The 11,110-nt window shown below is 40.0% G+C and overlaps 1 protein-coding gene across 2 annotated transcripts in view; it reads left to right on the top strand.

The window, feature by feature from the left end:
* The first annotated feature begins 2,317 nt into the window (after positions 1 to 2,317).
* Positions 2,318 to 11,110, top strand: part of LOC109890305 (mitogen-activated protein kinase kinase kinase kinase 3) — a 76,502-nt gene continuing 67,709 nt past the window's right edge. Inside the window, exon 1 of one of the 2 annotated variants that reach the window (XM_020482287.2) lies at positions 2,318 to 2,587. In XM_020482287.2, coding sequence (XP_020337876.1) covers positions 2,492 to 2,587 — 96 coding nt within the window. In that variant the 5' untranslated portion in view covers positions 2,318 to 2,491. The remainder of the gene's footprint in view (positions 2,588 to 11,110) is intronic. The other variant, XM_031828281.1, reaches the window with a different exon arrangement.

Below are 11,110 nucleotides of genomic sequence, written 5' to 3'. Positions count from 1 at the left end.
CAAAGCGAGCATTGCTGAAATGGATTTGTGGGTGTTTATTTGGCTTGTTTGATCTGCGCCTTTGCCAGCTCTAATAATGGCCCATTAAAATGGAGCCTGGATGTGTGCCTGGCATGACAAGAATTGCATAAATAAACATGTAAATGGTGATAACAATGATTGCAATCTGTACTGGTGGAGTGAACATGGGAAAAAACATTAAGCAATTAAATTGGCACATTTTCTAGGTTGACCAAATTGGTACAAATAACAAATCAAATCAAATATTATTTGTCACATGCGCCGAATACAACAGACCTTAGAGTGAAATGCTACTTACAACCCTTAACCAACAATGCAGTTTTACAAATAATTAAAGAGCAACAATAAAATAACAGTAACGAGGCTATATACAGGGGGTACCGATACAGCGTCAATGTGCGGGGGCACAGGTTAGTTGAGGTATTTGAGGTAATATGTACATGTAGGTAGAAGTAAAGTGAGGGGGAGGGAGGGGTCAATGCAAATAGTCCAGGTAGCCATTTGATGAGCTGTTCAGGAGTCTTATGGCTTGGGGGTAGAAGCTTTTAAGAAGCCTTTTGGACATAGACTTGGCACTCCAGTACCACTTGCCGTGCGGTAGCAGAGAGAACAGTCTATGACTAAGGTAGCTGGAGTCTTTGGCCATTTTTAGGGTCTTCCTCTGACACCACCTGCTATAGAGGTCCTGGATGGCTGAAAGTTTGGCCCCAGTGATGTACTGGGTCGTACGCACTGTAGTGCCTTGCGGTCAGAGGCCGAGCAGTAGCCATACAAGGTGGTGATGCGACCAGTCACGATTCTCTCGATGGTGTAGCTGTAGAACTTTTTGAGGATCTGAGGACCCATGCCAAATGAGTGAAGGAGAGGTTGTTATCCTGACACCACACTGCCAGGTCTCTGACCTCCTCCCTATAGGCTGTCTCATCGTTGCCAGTGATCAGGCCTACCACTGTTGTGTCATTGGCAAACTTAATGATGGTGTTGGAGTCGTGCTTGGCCATGCAGTTGTGGGTGAACAGGGAGTTGGGAGGGGGCTGAGCACGCACCCCTGAGGGGCCCCCGTGTTGATGATCAGTGTGGCAGATGTGTTGTTACCTACCCTTACCACCTGGGGGTGGCCTGTCAGGAAGTCCAGGATCCAGTTGCAGAGTGAATAGCATTCTCACATTGATGTTCTTTTTATCCGGGTCTGTAGTCATTTAGGCAGGTTACCTTAGTGTTCTTAGGCACAGGGTCTGCTTGAAACATGTTGGTATTACAGACTCGGTCATGCTAACTTCCTTGTATTCTGTTTGGTCCGGTGCCTTGTGAATGTTGACTTGTTTAAAGGTCTTACTCACCTTGGTTACGGGGGGCGTGATCAAACAGTCGTCCGGATCAGCTGGTGCTCTCATGCATGCTTCAGTGTTGGAAAAGGTTACATTGTGTGGGTGATTGTCTTTGTTGAATAAATTTTTTTGTGCTGTGCATTCCTATTTTCAGATTAGTATAGGCCTAGGGAGTAGGGACAGATCCATCTAGTGACACCTGTTTTCTCTGGAGGATATTACACAAAGGCAGGACATAAAGGGAAATTAAGAATAAGAGTGATGTGTGATATGGTCAAATGTAATAACGCATTGGCTTTGTATTAGTCATTTTTCGATCATTCAGTAATATGGACTTTTTAATAGTACTGTACAATAATACATTCAATCAAATAGTATGTCATAAATAATACATGTATTGCAAACTTTCCACATGCACAAATGCCTAGTAATTCTGTCTCACAAGACAATAGATTATAATAAATTCACACAATATGATTGACTGTATGGTTATTGTTTTGTGTGCTTTCCAGTTTTACTGAAAAGCAATACAATGTATCAATATAGTAGCCTAATGCAGCATATGATCTATTATACCATAATTATTGATTGATATAATCAAACTCATAAGATCGTTTTTCCAAGTTTATGATCTTATTTTCCTAATTCTCAAATTCTATGCTATTCTACTCTATTTCACTCTGGATATTTGTGAGAATGAGAAGAAAGGATCCAGCTGTAAACAAGTAGAGAATTACTAGGGTATTCATGATCCTCGTGTCAAAGACAATTCTGTAGGATACACAAAACCAAACTAGTCGCTCCTAAACTCTGGTTTCAGATCACTTTAGCGTTTCACCCCCAATGAGTGAGAATTTGTGGACGGTAAACTGATCCTAGATCTGTGTCCAGGGGTAGAATTCTACCAGAGACCCCAGCCAGCCAGCGACCCACCCTCTTGTCACCCATTCCTTGCATTCCCCTCTTGGACAAGCTGGCTGCGGCGCACGCGCAGTGCTCAGAGGAGGCCATGTTAAAGTTACAGTGAAGTCAGGCTGTGATATTTTCTGACGACGTGTGTTTATATTGTATTTTTTTCGTTGTATGTGGTGTCAGTGTTACAACAAATATAGCGACTGGATAACTAAACCGGGGACCTAAAAATGGCTTCCACTTTCGACCTTTCAAGGCGAAATCCGCAAGAGGATTTCGAGCTAATACAGAGAATTGGGAGCGGGACCTACGGAGATGTATACAAGGTAAAAGGGATTTTAGCTATACATTGTCCTCATTTTTGATAAACCATTGATATGCTACCAATAAAGACATTGTTATTAGTAAACTGACTACAATGTAGGAACTTGGAGTAGCCTTCAGGAGTTTAGTCAGTCGGGAAATAACAGTGGTTGTTGAGATAGTAACTACTGTATATCCAAGCTGTTAGCATGTTTACCAACTCTCTACAGATGTGTTCCAATTCACAAAGCCTACTACATCCGTAAGGAATTCTACCTATTAGTGTAAAACATGTATACGTATCCCGGTCAAATTCCACGAACGATATTGTTATAATGTTTCAATTTGCTTTTACAGTGTTGTCATCGCTATCCTTAGCACAATAGTGGACTAAAGTAGCCTAACATTATTCCTTATAGTCATAGGACCTTACATGTTCTGTTACTTCTTCTATGGTATATTGGCGATCGCACAATGTAATGTGCATCCCGCCACCTACTGTACGGGATGGAAACAGGATTCCCCCACAAAAATAAATAAATAAACTAAACTATATCAAAAACTTTTCAGATAAAAAAATAAAACAGATCTGATCGCTACACAGGCTCAAGGGGAAAGTGGGAGGAAGGGTCTTCCGTAGTCAGTACCCCTTGCAAGTATTCCGATGTAAAGTCCCAATAACTTTTCTGCCGCAGCCTCAATAATGTCCAGTTTCTTAGACTTCTTTGAGACTTGTGCTTCGAGTTTATAACTGTGGCAATGAACGCCATAAAATCCACCTTTTTTAACACACAGGGTATCTTTTGACTGGCAGCAAACATTTATTACAGGCTGTGGTCGGTCCACTACCATCTCTTCACTAGCATCACTTGTTTTCTCAAACCTTTTAATCTCTTCCGCATAGGCGATTTGATTGACCGCTCTCACTTTTGCTACCTCAATCTCCTTCACCCTTACAGGGCACTCTAGGAACTCGGGATCATGATCAGTGTATCTTACATAACCAAACTTCACATGCATAGGGACTTGCTCTGTAACAAAAAACAACAGGACCAACATACTTTCTTATTTTTCTCCATTCACCCAACGGGTCAGACGCCGGGCACCAATCACACCAGGTTTTCTCTTCAGGTATTCAACCTGAACATCCGTCGTCACCCCTGAGATGATTCCTTTGACAGGTGATCTACTCCAAAGTTCAAAACTTCTGTTGTCCGGATTCTTTTGAGGCTCACTGCAATCTTCCTCTCTTCTTCAGAAATACAATTAAATCTAAATAAGACCACTCCTGTTCACTCTGACAAACTCCACTTTTCACAGTGCGTACTTCGACACCTCAAATGGGTCTCCTGCATAGGCATCCTTACTCAACAAACGCATCTCAACGCATCTCAACAACAAGCGATTCATTATCATTCATAGACGTATCCTCCACTCCAATTTTAGAGAATTTCCTTTTTATTCCAGTTTTTGATACTACTGTTGTAGTATTGTCCATTCAGAACATTCGTCTTCACCAACTTTGCCCATCGCGATGCTTGATTTGACCTCAGCAATCACTTCCGGCCATCTTTCCCTTCTCTGCCCCCTCCCACATATTCTGTTTAACCCTTAAGACCCCAATATAATTCTAGAATGCTGCTGTAGATTTCTGAGAATTTTCAAGATGAAGCACATTTCTTTTAACACATTTCACACAAACAGGCACAGCTCAAAAATAAAGAACAAATCTTAGTTTTAAAGAGCACAACCTCCTCTTTAATACTATATATATATATAAATAAATAAAAAATACTACCGTTCAAAAGTTTGGGGTCACATAGAAATGTACTTGTTTTTGAAAGAAAAGCCATTTTTTTGTCCATTAAAATATCATCAAATATCGGAAATACAGTGTAGACATTGTTAATGACTATTGTTGCTGGAAATGGCAGATTTCTTATGGAATATCTGCATAGGCGTACAGAGGCCCATTATCAGCAACCACCACTCCTGTGGCACGTTGTGTTAGCTAATCCAAGTTTATCATTTTAAAAGGCTAATTGATCATTAGAAAACCCTTTTGCAATTATGTTAGCACAGCTGAAAACTGTTGTTCCGATTAAACAAGCAATAATAGTGGCCTTTTTTAGACTAGTTGAGTATCTGGAGCATCAGCATTTGTGGGTTCGATTACAGGCCCAAAATGGCTAGAAACAAAGAACTTTCTTCTAAAACTCGCCAGTCTATTCTTGTTCTGAGAAATGAAGGCTATTCCATGCGAGATATTGCCAAGAAACTGAAGATCACGTACAGCTCTGTGTACTACTCTCTTCACAGAACAGCTCAAACTGTCTATTAACAGAATAGAAAGAGTGGGAGACTCAACTAGTCTAAAAAAAAGGCCAGTTTTATTGCTTCTTTAATCAGAACAACAGTTTTCAGCTGTGCTAATATAATTGCAAAATGGTTTTCTGATGATCAATTAGCTTTTTAAAATAATAAACCTTGATTAGCTAACACAACGTGCCATTGGAACACAGGAGTGATGGTTGCTGATAATAGGCCTCTGTACGCCTATGTAGATAATCCATTTTAAAAAATCAGCCTTTTAAAACTACAATAGACATTTACAACATTAACGATGTCTACACTGTATATCTGATCAATTTGATGTTATTGTAATGGACATTTTTTTTTGCTTTTCTTTCAAAAACAAGGACATTTCTAAATGACCCTTCACTTTTGAAAGGTGTATATATAGATATCTATATATCTGTACACGCACACACACTACTGGTCAAAGGTTTTAGAGCACCTACTCATTCAAGGGTTTTTCTTTATTTCTAATATTTTCTACATTGTATAATAATAGTGAAGACATCAAAACTATGAAATAACACATGGAATCATGTAGTAACCAAAAGGGTTAAACAAATCAAAATATATTTGAGATTCTTCAAATAGCCACCCTTCAAATAGCCACCCTTCAAATAGCCTTGATGACAGCTTTCCACACTCTTGGCATTCTCTCAACCAACTTCACCTGGAATGCTTTTCCAACAGTCTTGAAGGAGTTCCCACATATATGCTGAGCACTTTTTGGCTGCTTTTCTTTCACTCTGCGGTCTGACTCATCCCAAACTATCTCAATTGGTTTGAGGTCGGGGGATTGTGGAGGCCAAGTCATTTGATGCGGCACTCCATCACTCTCCTTCATGATAAAATAGCCCTTACACAGCCTGGAGGTGTGTTGGGTCATTGTTCTGTTGAAAAACAAATTCTAGTCCCACTAAGCTCAAACCAGATGGGATGGCGTATCGCTGCAGAATGCTGTGGTAGCCATGCTGGTTAGGTGTGCCTAGAATTCTAAATAAATCACAGACAGTGTCACCATCAAAGCACCCCCACACCATAATTCCTCCATGCTTTACAGTGGGAAATAGACATGCGGAGATCACCCGTTCACCCACACCATGTCTCACAAAGACACGGCGGTTGGAACCAAAAATCTCCAATTTGGACTCCAGACCAAAGGACAAATTTCCACCGGTCTAATGTCCATTGCTTGTGTTTCTTGGCCCAAGTCTGTTCTTGTTTTTGGTGTCCTTTAGTTGTGGTTTCTTTGCAGCAATTTGACCATGAAGGCCTGATTCACGCAGTCTCTGAGCAGTTGATGTTAAGATTTCTGTTGCTTGATCTCTGTGAAGCATTTATTTGGCCTGCAATTTCTGAGGCTGGTAACTCTAATGAACTTATCTTCTGCAGCAGAGGTAACTCTGGGTCTTCTGTTCCTGTGGCAGTCCTCATGAGCCAGTTTCATCATGGCGCTTGATGGTTTTTGCGACTGCACTTGAAGAAACTTTCAAAGTTCTTGAAATGTTCCTTATTGACTGACCTTCATGTCTTAAAGTATTGATGGAATGTAATTTCCCTTTGCTTATTTGAGCTGTTCTTGCCATAATATGGAAATGTTGTTTTACCAATTGGGGCTATCTTCGGAATACCTCCCTCTACCTTGTCACAACACAACTGATCGGCTCAAACGCATTAAGAAGGAAATAAATTCTACAAATTAACTTTTAAGACGGCACACCTGTTAATTGAAATGTATTCCAGATGACTACCTCATGAAGCTGATTGAGAGAATGCCAAGAGTGTGCAAAGCAGCCATCAATACAAAGTTTGGCTATTTGAAGAATCTCAAATATAAAATATATTTTGAATTGTTTTTTTGTCTTTTTTTTGGTTACTACATGATTCCATATGTGTTATTTCATAGTTTTGATGTCTTCATTAATATTCTACAATGTAAAAATAAAGAAAAACCCTCAATGTGGCACCGTCATAAGATGCCATCTTTCCAACAAGTCAGTTCGTCAAATTTCTGCCCTTCTAGAGCTGCCCGCTCAACTGTATGTGCTGTTATTGTGAATTTGAAATGTCTAAGAGCAACAACGGCTCAGCCACAAAAGGCATTCTCTGGAGTGATGGATCACGTTTCACCACCGACAAATGAATCTGGGTTTGGAGGATGCCATGGGAACGATACATGCCCCAATGCATAGTGCCAACTGTACAATTTGGTGGAGGATGATTTGGGGATGTTTTTCATGGTTCGGGCTTAGTTCCATTGAAGGTAAATCTTAACGTTACATGATACAATGACATTCTAGATGATTCTCTGCTTCCAACTTTGTGTTAACAGTTTGGGGAAGACCCTTTCCTGTTTCAGCATGACAATTCCCCCATGCCCAAAGTGAGGTTCATACAGAAATGTTTTTTTTCGAGATCGGTGTGGGAGAACTTGACTGGCCTGAATAGAGCCCTGACCTCAACCCCATTTGAACACTTTTGGAATGAATTGGAACGTCGACTGCGAGCCAGGCCTAATCGTCCAACATCAGTGCCCGACCACTAATGATCTTGTGGCAGAATGAAAGCAAGTCTCCACAGCAATGTTCCAACATCTAGTGGAAAGCCTTCCCATATGAGTGGAGGCTGTTATAGCAGCAAAGGGGGGACCAACTCCATATTAATGCCCATGATTTTGGAATGAGTTGTTCGATGAGCAGGTGTCCACATACATTTTGTCATGTAGTGTATGACACCACATTCATGTCAGTAGGAATAACACTCATTTTGTATCCCATTGTGTAAATACAAAAAACCCTAGAGTATTTAAACTGTTGTAAAAATGCTCACTTAAAATGTATAATATATTATACTTGTAAATATTATTTTCATATAAATAAAACAATCATCCAAAATGTGACGAGAGGATAATATTCAGATGGTATTTAAAAACCCACACAAAGTAGGCTATTTGATTGACAACAATTCCTACTTCTGTAACATTGTAAACATTCAAACTATTCAGAGACTCTTTCAAAATGTTGCTAACCTCTCTCAATAAGATTTAGTACAGACCAGGCCTGACATAAAATGTAGAATAGTAGCCTATTTTGACAACAATTCAGTGAACGCAACAAGTATTTGATAGAGAAGATACAAAACACAACTGTTGAGAGACAACAAAACATTTGTAGGAGAAATTCTTATTTCACACTGTCACTTTAGTATTGGCATTTAGCCTATAACATGTCATGGAACTTCTGGAAGCACTGCCCCATCCTGCAAAGTGGCACAGAACACGCAGAGCACCCAAAATACATTTCTACACATCTCCCACTCTTTGCTCTGTGTCCACTCCAGATTTTACCTTTATTTAACTAGGCAAGTCAGTTAAGAACAAATTCTTATTTTCAATGACGTCCTAGGAACAGTGGGTTAACTGCCTGTTTAGGGGCAGAATGACAGATTTGTACCTTGTCAGCTCGGGGGTTTGAACTTGCAACCTTCCGCTTACTAGCCATGGGAAAATCAAAAGAAATCAGCCAAGACTCCAGAAAAATAATTGTAGACCTCCACAAGTCTGGTTCATCTTTGGGAGCAATTTCCAAAGACCTAAAGGTACCACGTTCATCTGTACAAACAATATTACGCAAGTATAGACACCATGGGACCACGCAGCCGTCATACCGCTCAGGAAGGAGATGCGATCTGTCTCCTAGCGATTAACGTACTTTGGTGCGAAAAGTGAAAATCAATCCCAGAACAACAGCAATAGACCATGTGAAGATACTGGAGAAAACAAAAGTATCTATATCCACAGTAAAATGATCCCTATATCAAAATAACCTAAAAGGCCGCTCAGCAAGTAAGAAGCCACTGCTCCAAAACCGCTTTAAAAAAGCCAGACTACAGTTTGCAACTGCACATGGGGACAAAGATTGTACTTTTTGGAGAAATGTCCTCTGGTCTGATGAAACAAAAATAGAACTGTTTGGCCATAATGACCATCGTTATTGTTGGAGGAAAAAGGGGGAGGCTTGCAAGCCGAAGAACACCATCCCAACCGTGAAGCATGGGGGTGGCAGCATCATGTTGTGGGGGTGCTTTGCTGCAGGAGGGACTGGTGCACTTCACAAAATAGATGGCATCATGATGAGGAAAGTTATGTGGATATATTGAAGCAACATCTCAAGACATCAGTCAGGAAGTTAAACCTTGGTTGCAAATGTGTGTTCCAAATGGACAATGACCCCATGCATACTTCCAAAGTTGTGGCAAAATGGCTAAAGGACAACAAATTCAAGGTGTTGGAATGGCCATTACAAGCCCTGACCTCAAGCCTATAGAATATTTGTGGGCAGAACTGAAAAAGTGTGTGTGTGCGAGGAGGCCTACAAACCAGACTCAGTTACACCAGCACTGTCAGGAGGAATGGGCCAAAATTCACCTAACTTATTGAGGGAAGCTTGTGGAAGGCTACCTGAAACGTTTGACCCAGTTTAACAATTTAAAGGCAATGCTACCAAATACTAATTGAGTGTATGTAAACTTCTGACCCACTGGGAATGTGATGAAAGAAATAAAAGCTGAAATAAATCATTCTCTCTACTATTATTCTGACATTTCACATAAAAAATAATGTGGTGATCCCAATTTACCTAAGACAGGGAATTGTTATTAGGATTAAATGTCAGGAATTGTGAAAAACTTAGTTTAAATGTATTTGGCTAAGGTGTATGTAAACTTCCGACTTCAACTGTACATATGTATTCAGACGTTTTATTCAGTACTTTGTTGAAACACCAAGTCTTCTTAGGTATGACGCTACAAGCTTGGCACACCTGTATTTGGGGAGTTTCTCCCATTCTTCTCTGCAGATCCTTTCAAGCTCTGTTAGGTTGGATGGGGAGCATCGCTGCACAGCTTTTTCAGGCCTCCAGAGATGTTCAATCAAGTTCAAGTCAAGGCTCTGACCGGACCACTCAAGGATATTCAGAGACTTGTCCCGAAGCCACTCCTGCGTTGTCTTGGCTGTGTGCTTATTGTTGTTATCCTGTTGAAGATGGCAAAGGGTGGTCACACCAAATATGGATTTGATTTAGATTTTTGTTCTGCTCACTCACTTTGCATTTAGTTAATTGATAAATATAATCTATTAATATGTCTATTTCTGAAAGCATTCTTACTTTACAGCATTTTTCACACCTGCCTAAAGCTTTTGCACAGTACTGTGTGTGTGTTATTTTTTTTCTTGCTGATATGAAAGATAAGGAATTGAGAGTCATGATCAAGGGCTATGCTCTCCCCTGTTATATTTATCAATGTACCTTGTATATCTAAAGATGGACAGGACAACAGTCTACAGATGACTATTGTTACATTCACAGTAGCCTATCTTTAACAAATGTCCTTTTCAGGCCCAAGAAAACAATCGCTCAAGAGGCTCCCAAAGATAAATGCTGGCTTACACGGTTAAGGGTTTCTCAGTTTTAACTTATTATGTGAATGTTGGTCATGTTTTGAAATACAAGGCAACATTTTTCTGTGTAATCTTTGGCTAAGCTTGAATATTTAAAAAAGACTTCAAGCCTACTTTGTTTTTCTAACCCTTTTAAAAGATGCATCGATAACTGTTCATATAATGAGTTTATATCCATACTTCAACGTTGGGATTCAACCCACTAGTCGATCTTTTCATTCTGAAGGTTTTAGCTTACAAGCACCAGAGTGGCCCGAGTTAGGCCAGAAAATGAGCTACTATACCAATTTTCTATTTTGAAGTAAATTGGTCTATTTCAGAAACCAGCTAAAACAGGCCCTGTAAAGGGATTCCTTCTTTCTTTCATTAAATACTTAGGTAAATACCAGGTAATTGGCGATAACATGGGTAATTCTGTCATGACAGTTGGCACACGATTATTAACAAGCACTTATAATAATACGCAAACTACTTTTTACCGTCAGTGCCCACAGTGCCCCTAAATAAGAGCGGTAAGGGAGGTGACCTATGCTGCAATAAATATAGATTTGTTTTAGGTATGCCTATCACCCTGAAAGTGCACTACACATCAAAGAACTTGTGCATTTCCTTTTCCACACTATCTCTCTTGAAATAGGCCTAATTATCATTGTGCTGTAGTATCCATTAGTGCTAAGTTAGGGACTACTTATTTCATGAGAAAAGCATTGTGAAAGGAAGTCTTACGCAAAGG

The sequence above is a fragment of the Oncorhynchus kisutch genome, linkage group LG1 (genome assembly GCF_002021735.2).
Source record: "Oncorhynchus kisutch isolate 150728-3 linkage group LG1, Okis_V2, whole genome shotgun sequence".
Taxonomy (NCBI): Eukaryota; Metazoa; Chordata; class Actinopteri; order Salmoniformes; family Salmonidae; genus Oncorhynchus; species Oncorhynchus kisutch.
This window is presented reverse-complemented; position numbering and strand designations above follow the sequence as displayed.